This window comes from Neofelis nebulosa, chromosome 7, assembly GCF_028018385.1.
Source record: "Neofelis nebulosa isolate mNeoNeb1 chromosome 7, mNeoNeb1.pri, whole genome shotgun sequence".
Lineage (NCBI taxonomy): Eukaryota > Metazoa > Chordata > Mammalia > Carnivora > Felidae > Neofelis > Neofelis nebulosa.
Window position 1 is genome coordinate 11,481,344 of NC_080788.1, and position 13,457 is coordinate 11,494,800.

The 13,457-nt window shown below is 46.7% G+C and overlaps 1 protein-coding gene across 4 annotated transcripts in view; it reads left to right on the forward strand.

The window, feature by feature from the left end:
- SLCO3A1 (solute carrier organic anion transporter family member 3A1) overlaps window positions 1-13,457 on the forward strand; it is a 313,852-nt gene that overhangs the window by 275,655 nt on the left and 24,740 nt on the right. For all 4 annotated transcript variants that reach the window (XM_058736684.1, XM_058736683.1, XM_058736685.1 and 1 more), the window contains 2 exons: window positions 4,314-4,489; window positions 8,979-9,043. In XM_058736684.1, the coding sequence (XP_058592667.1) occupies window positions 4,314-4,489; window positions 8,979-9,043 (241 nt within the window). The remainder of the gene's footprint in view (window positions 1-4,313; window positions 4,490-8,978; window positions 9,044-13,457) is intronic.

Genomic DNA, 13,457 nt, shown 5'->3' on the forward strand with positions numbered 1-13,457 from the left:
AGAAGGGCTCTTCCCCCCGCTTCCTTTCTATTTGGGATGGCAGTCTGAAAGCCCCCCAGGAGGAAAGTCGTCTCTTACAGTTAGGCACCCTGGGGAAGGCGAAACCTTGTGTCCTCATCTGTGGTTCCTCCCACCACACGTGGACATCTGGGTGGACGTTTCTTCGCACATAGCTGCCTCTGTGGCCAGAGTCCCCACAGCCCCTTTAGCACGACATGCAGGTCCATCTCTTGTGTCATCTAAGCCCAAATGAAGGATGTGACGCTCTCTCTTGCCGTGTGACCACAGGCCCAGCATGTTCCCTTAGATTTCCCTCTTGGAAGGGTTGCAGGAATGTCCCAGGTGCCTGTCCCCCCTGCCCCCCGCCCCCCGCCCAAGACCGTGGGACCACCCAGCATTTCCAGATGCTGTCATTGTGTTGGACTGGGTCCTCTGCCCAGAAAGGAGTCCCATCCATGTCCCTGCTCCGACCCTCTGGCTTACCTCCTCCCCAGCCTCTTCCACGGCTCTTCTCAACTAAGTCTCAATAAATAAATACAGATTTACCGACAGCCTCTGGGAGGGACCCAGCCATCTCCAGCTTCTCTCCTGGCCACTTGCCAGACGACATCTGCCCTGGTTGCATTTCTTACTTCTGCTCTTGTGGTGTTAATGACCCTACAAATGCTTCATTTCTGTCCAGTCGGACTGCAGCTGCCCTTGGCCTGTTCTCGTCCCATCCCTTCCCCTGGCTTTGTGTGCCATCACCTCTGTCCCTTGTCTTGGCTCAACTCTGCTGCCCACTCACTCCATTCCCAGGACATTGGCTTTAGGGGACACACTCATCCCCTCCGCGGACCAGACAGAGCTGTGCAATCCCTGTGTCAGATAGTCTGAAATAAAGATGTCTCATTTTTATCCCCTTCCATTAGAGCAGGAACACAGACCTAATCCAGAGTGGGTCCATTTCAGAAGGGATTTTCTCAGAGCAGAGAGGAGCCAGGCAGTTTTCCTATCATGGTAAATATGATGCAGTTGGGCCCTAATCTAGGTATTGGGCAAAAATCTAAGACTGAGTCTTAGATTAGACCTACTGTAATAGGTCCCAATTACAGACTACTTCTTAAACAAAGCTCTCCAGTCACAGGGTTTATTCACCAGGTTCTGACCCTGATCACTCGGCTGCAGGACTCACGTCATAGTCCTAAGAGGCTATGTGAGTCAGAGCTCAGTTCCTAGGGTGGTTGACTAAGCAAGACCACAGCCATCCTGGAGGGGACTGTTCCTCATTTATACATGTGCATTCTTTGGATATATGTGGTTCTTAGCCCCCTACACCTGAATCTCTCTTTTCTCTCAGGCTATGACAGGGATCAGAGACAGAAGGATTTGAGGGTCTGAGAAGGACTTAGGATACGGTGAAATGAATAGGCCTTGAGATCTATCCATTTATTCAATAAACAGCTGATGAATCCCTGTCATGAGCCAAGCCCTGTTCTCTAGAGCTGAGGATAAATTAGGGAGCAAAACTACAATGATGTCTGGCCTCATTAGCCTCATAGTCGTGAGGAAGACACATCAGACGTGGCAGTAAGGAGCAGGGTCCAGAATTCCCACCTGCTGTCCAGAGACACCATTTCTCGGGCAAGAGATGTAGAGGGAATGGAGGTTGGGGGGGGGGGGGAGGGGGGAGAATTTCATCTGTCTGGGTTTGGTCCGGAAAGCAGCACCCACAGGTATTTTGGAAATGAAAGAATTGAGTGTAGGAAATAGAGCTTATGTGAACGTGGGGGAGTTGAGGAATTAAAGTCTCGAAGAATCACAAGACCGATCTTTGCCATCCCCAGAAGCACCAGCTGATGTGGGTAAGAGGGGGGGCTTGTGGGAAAATCCCAAGAAGCTGTGTTCGTATGGCTGCTCTGTGAGACGAAAGGGGTGCTGACCATGTCAGCAGGTGGACAGCCGAATCGGGAGAGGTGGGCATAGACCTGTGCTGTCAGCAGGGCAGATAGAAAAGAGGGCGGGTGCAAATACGGATGCTAGGGCCAGCTGGCACCTTCTGGGCACCTCTGCGGGTATCATCCTTGTGTCAGACCTTCAGAGCGTAGTGGCCTCTGCTTCACTTCTGCCTTCTAAATCTCACCCGTGTTCCCCTCCCGTCCAGCTGTCACCCCAGCAGGGAGGGGGATTCCAGAGAAGTAGTTCTCAGATGTAGATGGGGAGGAGTGCCACGCTGACAGTGCAGAATCCAGCTTGGGGCATTTGTTCCTGGATTTAGTGTGGAAATGGCGACATGCTTGGAGCCTTGGGACAGGACATAAAACGTGGGTCTGGGACGGTCATGGGCTATGGAAGCCAGGGAGGGGAGTGGTTCACAGGCACATGCTCTTGGGGGCCCCCGTAAGAGAAAAGTGGACGGTGGGGTCGGGTTACGGAGGACCCCGGAGATCTTAGCACCATCTGGTTCCCGCGTGTAGGGACAGAAGCCCCCTGGAGTGAGGGGGAGCTTCGGGAATGAGATGGAGGTGGTGGGTGTAAACAGCTAGGGAAGTTTGGCTGTGCAGTTGGGGTCTGGGCAGAGGGGGGTATAGTTTCCTCTCCTGGGCTGGAAGAAAGGTGACATTTAGGTTGTCGTTGGGGAGCAGCCCTGCCTCCTGATAAATGCAGATGAGGATTCATTCGCCTAGGCATTCTAAAACCACCTACTAAGAGTTACCAGCTCTGTCTCAGCACCGTGAAACACTCAGAACAACGTGCATAAGACATGGTCTTCCTTTGTCCCGGGAGCCACGAGGCCTCCTCCAGGAATGTGGGAAGGTCCCTCAGTGGTGCATAGAGTGTGCCCTCATACAGGGGCTCCTCGGGGCCCATGAAAAACCCTGGCTCAGGGCTGGCTCAGCCAGTGGGGGGCCTCCCAGGAGGTGGAGGTTTTACAGAAGAGCTAGCAAGACCCCTTGGGCAGAGGTGTGTGGGAAGGGCCAGGGGGCCAAGATCTCAGCATCTCCCATGGGAATTACAGTAAACACCATGGGGTGCTGTAACCTGGCCACTTATACAGAGGCACCTGCTCTTGGCACGATGCTTAGGAAGAAGCATCCAGCCCCACACCACGTCTGCCCACATGGATAAGCGCCCCTGGGCAGGATGCAGCCAGGTGGCTCTGATGGGGCGGGGAGCGTGGCACAGAAGGGCTTTTGGACATCCCTGAAAACATCCCATGTGACTTGATGGGATAAGAAAAGACCCTATCTGTGCTCTGCTCTGTGGGAAAAGAAAAGAGGCGAGAGGGAGAATGGAGAGGAGAGGAAGGAGGACAAGGACGAGCAACGTGAAAGCCAAAGGGGATTTGTTTGACCCTCAGGAGGATTTTTCTTGGCATGTGCTCTGAAAGCCGAGCAGTGCTGAGAAGAAAAGCAATGAATCATTTATGATTGTTTTCATTTTGTATTCATTAAAGGCCTCTGCACTATTATTATCGAACCTTAATTGGCTCGGCGCTCGCGTGGCACTGCCTCTCCCAGCCCCTGCCCCTCCCCTTGGCCATCAGAAGTTCCCCTGATGATGAAGCTGGGGCCGGACGTCGCTGGGGAGCAGGGGCAGCTGGGCAAGAATCCACCCGCAAGATCAAATGGAATGTGGCCGCCTTTCCCCCCCCCCCCCCCCCTCCTTGGATCATGTATTAATAAATGTGTCTGGTTTGGGCTTTCGTCTGCTGCCCGCGATCTGCTCCAAGCTCCTGGCATCTCTTAGCCCTCTTTGCTTCCCCTGGCACGTGAGAACTTTCCCATTCACCTGCCCCCCCCCCCGCCCCCCCACCACGGGAGCAGCAACCTCGTGGCTGACAATGTACATCCTTTGTTCCAAGTGCCACGCTGGGCACTGAACCAGCAACAATATGCAGGTTACCTGATTTACTTCTTTTAATACACTTCATTGTAATTATAACTGCATAAAAGAGGACAAATTGGCAAGTAATTATAACGTTAATTTGGCAATGTTTTATCCTATTGTGGAGGCACAGTTTCTTCCACAGTACTTGGGGCGGGGCGGGGGGGGGGGGGGACATGTTTGTCTGGGGTACAGCCTATCGAGGGATTCTTGAACACGGAGATGAAATACACAGGAGATGGGGAATTGGCTCTTCTCCCTGTAAATACTCCTTTATTTGCATGTGTTTCGCAGCCTCCTTAAAAAGCTAACTCGTTTATTCAGGCCTAATTAATGGAATGCCACAGAATGCATAATTAGGCAGTGACAGCTCCATCTGATGGATGGCTTTGGATTTGGAAACTGGAGATACCCCCAGTTAAGAGGACTGAATACTTCCGTTTCAGAATCTCACCGGCTGTGCGTGCCTCACGACCGTCCCGGCCGAGAACACAACTGTGGTTCCCGGAAAATGCCCCAGTCCCGGGTGCCAAGAGGCCTTCCTCACCTTCCTGTGTGTGATGTGTGTCTGCAGTATGATCGGGGCAATGGCGCAGACACCCTCAGTCATCATCCTTATCAGGTAAGCTTAGACCCAGGGACTAGAGAGCCAGGCTCACCTTTCGCCCTCCCCGTCCCCATCTGGTGCTTGTCTGCAGTTCTCTGGGAGGTCCGAACTTCGGGTGTGGCATGAGTCTTACAAGCCAGCTTCCCCAGGTTGATAGGAATCAGTTACACTTGATAGAGACCGGAAAGCATGGCCCGAGGGAGATGATACTTTCATATCCTCCCAAGAATAGATCCTGCAGGAGATTTTGAATGTGGTCCTACATTGATTTTTAGAGAGAGCAGCAGTGTTGGAGTAAAAGGAGAATGGCCTTGGACTAGCCAAGCCCCCAAGTTCAACCCCTGTTCATCCACTGATTAGCCACGTGACCTTGGGCACATTTTCGCTCAGACTCATTTCTGAGTTCGGCCCCAGGAGCAATGTCATTGATCCTGCCAGCCTCCTAGAAGTGATGTGGGTCCCACCGAGGCCACGCATGTGCCAGCAGTGACTACACTTGTCCAAAACCACCCATAATCTGGTCTCTCAGGACCTGTCCTGGCGGTGAGTCAGGTGCCTCAAAGGTGAACTGTGGAGTCATATTCTGAGTAACTTCTTCATTTTCAAAGTTACCTAGATTTGGGTGAGGAACCTAGAAATGGGATGTTCCGGCCCCCAGTGTCTGTCTCGAACTGGAGGAAGTGACCCCAAACAGACAGACCCACCTTACTGGGATGCAGCTATCTACACAGACCAGGGTACTCCCAGGGGCTAGAAGCAAGCAAGAATGAACTACTTGAACTTGACCTGTACAAATGCACATTCCCAGCTTCTGTATCCAGCTTTGCTCCCCTTCTCCCCATGCCTACCACGTTTCCTGATCTCTGTTCTGAATTCCTGAGGAAGAGCATTTCTCCAAAGCCCTAATGTCATCTAGAAGGTCATTAGCAAAGCCTTGTTAATGTGCAGAAGCATTAAGGTAACAATAGCAAATTGCCATTTTACACTTTGTAAACTTGAAAAACCAATTTTCAACATTCACACCCAGCGCTTGCGAGGCTGTGGCAAAACTGGGCTGGGTAAAATCACCTATGGCTGGTGGCATTGGAAAGCCTATCACTCCTTTCAAAGAAGCAATATAGCATTGTGAATCAGGAGTCATAAAAATGTTCAGATTTTTTTATGAGGTAACCCTACCCTTCAACACTTAGGAAAATACTTCCCTCCCAGAAAAACAGCTCAGGGCAGGCAGATTTTTATTACAATGTTAGCTATAATAGCAGAAAAACCTGAATTGGGATAATGAATTAAATTACAGTACTGTACCATAGCTCAAGGGAATAATGAAAAATTCTTAAGAATGTGAAAAGTCCTTATGAAGTGAACTGTTGCATTTAAATTCTATACAGAGGTTGACTGTGTCAAGCATGGATACAGACAAAACCCATCAGGTCCTAGGTATGGCTGTGTTATGGGTGACTTTTCATTTAGAAATCCCTGTGAAGTTGTACTGTGTTGGTCACCCACAAAAGGTGCCAAGATTCAGGAACAATGACCTTCATGGCCATTCGCAGTGACTAGTCCCTTGGTTTCCTCTCCCCATGACTTCTGTGCAAAAACCAGTTCACTGTTTGTGACTAGCAGACCAAACACAGAAAGTTGAAATCTTAATCACTTTGAAATCTCAGCTTGAGAAACAGCTCTTGGGGATTTTCGGGAAACATTTGATTCCTTTAAATAGATCAGCAACAGATGGCCTACGTGACCTAGGCTGGGCCTCGGCCATCACATAACCCTGTGCTCTGTGCGAGGCCCAGGCTCGCACGTTGTCCCCGTCGAGATGGCCAGGGTAGCACCTTATTCTGTCACTATCCCAGTCCATTTGGCCATCACAGGTACTCCAGGCAGGCACAAGGGCACAGTCTAGGCCACCTTCCAGGTATATGCCAGCCCTTGCCCCATTCCAGAGTGACGGCCCCACTGTAGCCCACGTAACAGCAGCTCTCAGAACATCCACAGGTGAGGATACAAGGTAACACCTGCTGCACCCCCCTTCAGAGCCAGCACTGAGCTCCTGTTTTAATTACGTTTACATCCTTATTGCCATTCCCCTTTTACAGAGGAGGAGGCCCGGGGAGTGGTTAAGCAAGCAGTATTCTCGAGGTCGTCAGCTAGTAAGTTGTAGATCTCAGATCCCATCCCTGGCCTTGCCCGGAACTTTCCATAACATTCAGACCTGAACTCGCCATTTCTTCCTAAGTAGATCTGAGAAGGAAGATTCCCCCATGGGAACAAGTTCCTCAACAGGATATGAACAGAGAGAGATCTTAGCACCTTGCTCATTTTATTCCTAGTGACATGATAGCTAAAAGGAAATCAGATTTCAAGTGATAAATATTCTAGCTCATTACGCCAGCACGTTTTCTTGAAAAGGAGAATTTGCTTTTATTTATGTGTCTTTCAACTTAATACCTTCAAGTGGGTATGCAAAAACCAGAACCATGGAGCCAATAATAGCTCCAAAGAACTTGGATTTTGTAACATGCACATTCTAAAGAGAGCTGGCTGTGTTTCTGTCCAGAAACATCGATCTCATCATTGACATTGTACATGTATCTGGCTGAATCAGCCAGAGAGTGGTTTCCCCATCACTCCATGAAAGTCTTAACCTAGTTGCCTGTATCCCACTCTTTACAATTGAGAAGAAATGGGTGTTTTCCCAAGAGTAACACATTTATAGCTTTCACTGAAAATCTTAGAAATATGTCCAAGGCTGTAAAACCTACATCTCTGTTCGTTTTAGTTTGACAGTGTCTTTTGGTCCACTCTCCAACAAGCCAAAGACATGCCCCCTGAGGCTCAAACCAGGTCATTGGATGGATGGCATTGGATGTTTGGATGAATGATTCCTGGGGTCATTTAGCTAGAATCTAATTCTAGCTAAAATAGATTAATAGATAAATGATCTCTCAATCTATCAGTCAATCTATCTATCTACTAAGTCCTGGGTACTAGATATCCTAGTGGACTTAGATATCCTATTGCAATGTAACTTTGTTTCTAACATTTATTTCCTACAGAATTGATTGCCTAGGTCCTCCCTGTATTGCATGAGCCTTCCTGGTCTTTCAGCCATAGTGAAGTGCTCCTGGTATTTACAAAGTCTCAGCCACACTGGACTAGCTCTAGGCCTAACCAGGTCCTTCCAGGAGACATAGTACTGTGCTTACCTCCCCATTTCCCCTAGGGACTCCCAATGGGAATGGGATAAGAGGAAGTTTTTCTGCCTGTGGTGTCCAAGATTACCTGAAGGATACATGTATGTAGTCCGTCAAATACCTCTCTCTTCATGTTCCCTCGCCACCCCACCAGAGATAGGGCCGGTCTGGGTCATGAGTGGGAGACATGTGCTCACCCCACCGATCCACCCACATATATGTTACTCAGTACATCATCACTGCACTCACAATGGACAAGATACAAAGAGTCCCTGGGCCCAGAGAGGACAAGCATTGAATTAATACTCGTTTCAAGGGTAAGAGGCATTACGAAAGAGATGTTATCAGCCATGAGGGCCCCTCTGTCTAGAATTGGTCATCATTTCTAAACGCCATCTACTGTCACACTCATCCCAGAAAACGTCACACTCTGAGAGTGTGCTAGAAAATGTGCGAGAAAGGGGCGCCTGGGTGGCTCGGTCGGTTAAGCGTCCGACTTCGGCTCAGGTCACGATCTCGCGGTCCGTGAGTTCGAGCCCCGCGTCGGGCTCTGTGCCGACAGCTCAGAGCCTGGAGCCTGTTTCAGATTCTGTGTCTCCCTCTCTCTGTGACCCTCCCCTGTTCATGCTCTGTCTCTCTCTGTCTCAAAAATAAATAAACGTTAAAAAAAAAAAAATGTGCGAGAGGGTCATTCTAAGGGACTATTCTGGATAAACCAAAGCCAGGGTGATTGAGTCCATTGAGAACAAAGAACCATGACCAAGGGGTATTGAAACTGGATGTAGTCAAACGGATTATTCTGCAAGTGGCCCATCTGGAGTGTCAAGCCAGGATCATCTGGTTGATATCACAAAATGACCTGAGAAGGACAAGGGTGTTCACAGCACTGGCTGTTTGAGAAACGTTCAGAGAAATGGTCTTCCCAGTTGATACTTCCCCAATATGTGTATTCTATCAACTTAAGATATTTGCCCGTCCTGGCAAAAGTAAAATGCCTTTAAATGAAGACTTTAGGGACCACATTTGCGTGTCTTCCTCCCAATGACAAGATTAGCCTTATTATTAAAAAAAAAAAAAAAAAAAAACCCCACTGTTAATTTCCTACACTTATCTTGTTAGTGCAGTTATTTATCAGACTTTAGGCAGAGAAAGCAAAAAAAAAAAAAAAAAAAAAACCCAAAAAACAAAAAAAACCCATTAATTTCTAGAGAATGGCTCTGATGGACAGCAATGGATGACTCTGGGGTCTGTTAATTGAAGAGGAGTGATAAGGATCTTTTTTTCCCTCTTCATCTCTTTGCATGTAGGACAGTCAGCCCTGAACTCAAGTCTTACGCCCTGGGAGTCCTGTTCCTCCTCCTCCGTTTGTTGGGTATGTATGTTCTTTATTCCCTCAATAATGAATTGGATGCTTATGACCAGGTGAGTAAATATGCGTGAATTTGTCCCACTTCTTGAGCTTGTCTTTTTCTTTCTTCTATGAAGTATAATTATTAATAAACAAGAGAAACCTTAAGTCTGTAAATTTTGCTCTGCATTTAGACCTATGCAGTCTCTGGATACCACAGAGATTTCATTTATATAATCCCTGTCTTGGTGCCACCCTGGATTCTCACCAGCATAAGGAGGGAAAGTGATGGCACCAAAGAGAAAACCATTTGATGGTATAATGTGGCTCCCTCGTTGAGCAACCCCCCGAGCAGCTTGTGAAATGCTTCAATTATGGGCTGCCGGCTAGGACAGAGAAGTCTTCTGACAATGTCTCACAAATGGAAACTTTGATTTCTTTAAATTTTTCCAAACTGGTTGAGTTTGTTTACCTTGGGTTTCCAGGATGGGGCAGATGTGACCTTCATGCTATAGAAGCTGTATTCCAAGGTTTGGTATGGATAAAAAGAATTCAGTCTAACCCTGACATTTTTAAGTTGAGAAAACATAGGATGGGGATATTCCATGGTTCTCCCTGGGTCCTAGGACAGGCTGGGGTGAAGCAGAAAAGGCTGGCCAGGTAACCCAGCTGCCAAGCTTGCCTGACCCTTCTCCCTTTAGACTTCTGTTGCTTTATGAACATCCCTTTGTCAAAGCCAAGATCAAGACAGGGTAACATTTTTTTTTCCTTGAATAATAGTGGTCTTCTTTAATGGGCATTAAATGGTAAATAAATATGCAAAGGGAGATAACCATGGCCTGTATTTTCAGTGTAAAAATTAAACTACTCATTCTAAATATATAACTGTGGATGAGCACATAGACTTAGCTATAGAAAATGTTTATGAAAATGTTTGTAAAAAATGAAAAATTGTCCATAACTCAAATGTCCAACAGCCTGGAATTAGTTACATCCATTATGATCTGGAATCCCAGTAAGATTGATGTTCCCCTTTAACATTCTGAAAAGTATTTATAGATTTGGAAAGGACACATGACATGTGGAGGGGGGACAAGGTCTATAATATACTAAAGTGTTTTTAAAGTATAAGCATGGAAAAATATTGGAAAGCTAAACACAAACATGGTATATTATTGTCTTTGAATAATATGTTATAAATAATATTTTCTAGAGGTTTTAAAATTTTGAATGAATATATATGTGCCTATGACTTAAAAAATTTTTTCTTAATGTTTATTTATTTTTGAGAGAGAGGGAGACAGAGTGTTAAGTGGTGGGGGAGGGGGGAGTGGGCAGAGACAGAGAGGGAGACACAGAATCCGAAGCCGGCTCCAGACTCTGAGCTGTCAGCACAGAGCCTGATGCGGGGCTCGAACTCATGAGCTGTGAGATCATGATCTGAGCTGAAGTCAGCCACTTAACCGACTGAGCCACCCAGGTGCCCCATATGTACCTATTACTTTTATAATGAGGTGAATTGCTGTATAATATATGGAAGAATATGAAGGATCCACTCACAAGGTCCTTCCTGGAGAATGGTAAGTACAGGGTGTGTGCACCTCCTCACTTCCCTTCTCCACCTGTAGCCAGATATTTCTAGTCAGTCACTGTGATCCATCCTGCTGTGCCCAGGACAAGGTCTCAGAGTCCTCCCGATGATTATCAATCCATGTAGGTGGGTAACTAGGGAGACCTAAATGGCATTTTTATCTTACGTCGATTTTGTGGAAAACAGAAATGCTCTAGGTATGAAGATACTCAGTTAAGACAAGTTTAGTAGGAATTCAAACTAAAACATTTGGGCCTTCCGGGAACTTCTGGTGCCCTGTAGAACTCCATAGTCATGGGGTCATCGTTAGGTTGATTCTTTTCTTCTTCTCGGGAGGGTGAAGTCTGCATGCATCATCCTGCCTTACCCCTGTTGCCCTAACTTGGATGGATAAATAGATACATGAATGTGTAACGTCAGGTAGCAAGTTGGGGACCCTTATTTCTGTAAATAGTGAAACCACTTCGCATATACATTCATTCAACGCACTAACATTTATCGAGCACACCCAGTGGGTTCAGATCTCTGTTGACCATACCCAGGTAAGTGGGTATGACTTCCTAGTAGTCATTTTGCGAGCTCACCAGGGAAGGTGGGAATCCCCCATCTGTGGGGTTGTTGTAGGAGAATCTCCACCTCTAAACAGACGCTTAAAGACTCAATATAGCAGGTAAAAAAAAAAAAAAAAAAAGTTACCCTTCAGAATAATTTGATGGCATAAAAGGAAAAAAAAAAGGCTTGTAAAATATTTCTGAAATGTTAATGAAAATTAGAGGGTACTTGAAGACAGAATGGAAAATTATAGAGCTCGTATAATGTGACACTGTTAAGATCATTGTATGTTGCCCTCATGTAATTCCATTATTTATATGTCTGCCCCATGAATAATCAACCAGGCATTATCTATAGTGGTATTTTTCAACTTCTGTGACTGATCCCCAGCCAGAGAGAAGTTTTACATTATGGGCCAGTGTGCACATACATATACATTAATATAGCTGGAACAAAAATCTCACACAAAAAATACCCTTAATATATGTGTGTATTCTTTTCTGTTTCATGCTTTTTAAAAAGTTGGTCATGGGGCGCCTGGGTGGCGCAGTCGGTTAAGCGTCCGACTTCAGCCAGGTCACGATCTCGCGGTCCGTGAGTTCGAGCCCCGCATCAGGCTCTGGGCTGATGGCTCGGAGCCTGGAGCCTGTTTCCGATTCTGTGTCTCCCTCTCTCTCTGCCCCTCCCCCGTTCATGCTCTGTCTCTCTCTGTCTCAAAAATAAATAAAAAATGTTGAAAAAAAAAATTTAAAAAAAAAAAAAAAAAAGTTGGTCATGACACAGTCTATTGATTTTGTTGCCCATTTATGGGTCACAAATCAGTCTGGAGAACTCTGCTCTAGCAGGATAGGACAGCTTCATCTTTTACTTAAAAGAAGCTTATCAAAGAAGTCTTTGCTGTTGGCCTGATTCCATTTCCTACAGCAGCACCCGATGTGATTAACCACCAGTTAATGTTAACGAGGGGTCAACCAAGAAATCGGCTTCCATGACATTGTTGACCTTTGTGCTTGGCCCTGTATGGGTAATGGGAATTCAGTAGAGCATCACAGCTTGGTGATGGTGTCTACACAGGCGCAGTTGGGGACACATGGAGGAGCCACCTCACCTCGCCTTGGGATGGGGCAGGGGTGTGGGTCTGAAACAGTGTGACGTCTGCCTTAGACATGAAGACTGAGCAAGAGTGATGTAGATGAGCGAGGAGAGAGGGCTATAATGGAGGGACTTACTGAAGTCCAAGCCTGGGAGGAAGTACCATGTTTGGGGCCACAGGAAGTCAAGTGTGGCTAGAGTGTGCAGCACAAGCAGGCACTGGCCAAAGATGGGACAGGATGGGTGGCCGTCAGAACAGGACCTGGAAGGGTTGCTGCCCTGTCGATAGCTTTGACCTTTATCTCTCAGGTAAACGAAGTTATTGATGGTCTTTAACCAGATTGTTGTGTTTTGGAGGAACGCCCATGGTCCACTGTATGGACAATGAAAATGTACGGACTGAACTGTAAGCCGCTGGTCTAACAGAGTAGCTGATGGCCTGGGCTGGGGAGGGGCGGGTGGAAGAAGAACCTTCGAGGCCTGGTCTCTGAGTGAAAGTGTACCTGCTGCAGTATGTAAGAGGGAAGAAACCACAATGACAGCTCCTTACAAAGGCTTGGATCACATGATGAATGGGGACATTACCTACTAAAACAGGAAGACTAGGAGGGAGAGGACTTTGGGAGTGGCATAGGCCAGCACTGTCCAGTAGAACTTTCTGAAATAATGGAAATGCCCTATATTTGCATCACATGTGGCTATTGAGTACTTGGCTTCTATAAATTTTAATTACTGATTTTTATTTAAGTAGCCACTTGTGGCCAGTGGCCAATCTCTGATGCACCACCCTTAGGAGAGCGTGAGGAAGTGGGGCAGCATGGGGAGATCACTCTTTCCAGATACAGTGAAACCTTGGTTTGCGAGCGTAATTCGTTCCAGAAACATGCTTGTAATCCAAAGCACTTGCATATATATCAAAGCAAACTTCCCCATAAGAAATAATGGAAACTCAGGTGATTCATTCCACAACCCAAAGATATTCATATGAAAATGATTACAATACTGTGATATAATACAAAGTAATTGAGAAAGTAGAAAATATAAAGAAAAATAAACAAATGAACCTGCACTTACCTTTGAAAACCTTCGTGGCTGGTGCAAGGACAACAAGAGAGAGAAGGGTTATTGAGTAGGACGACTTTCATTATCACTAACAGATGTTGACTACAGTACAGTATTGATAAACTCTTGTCATATACAGTA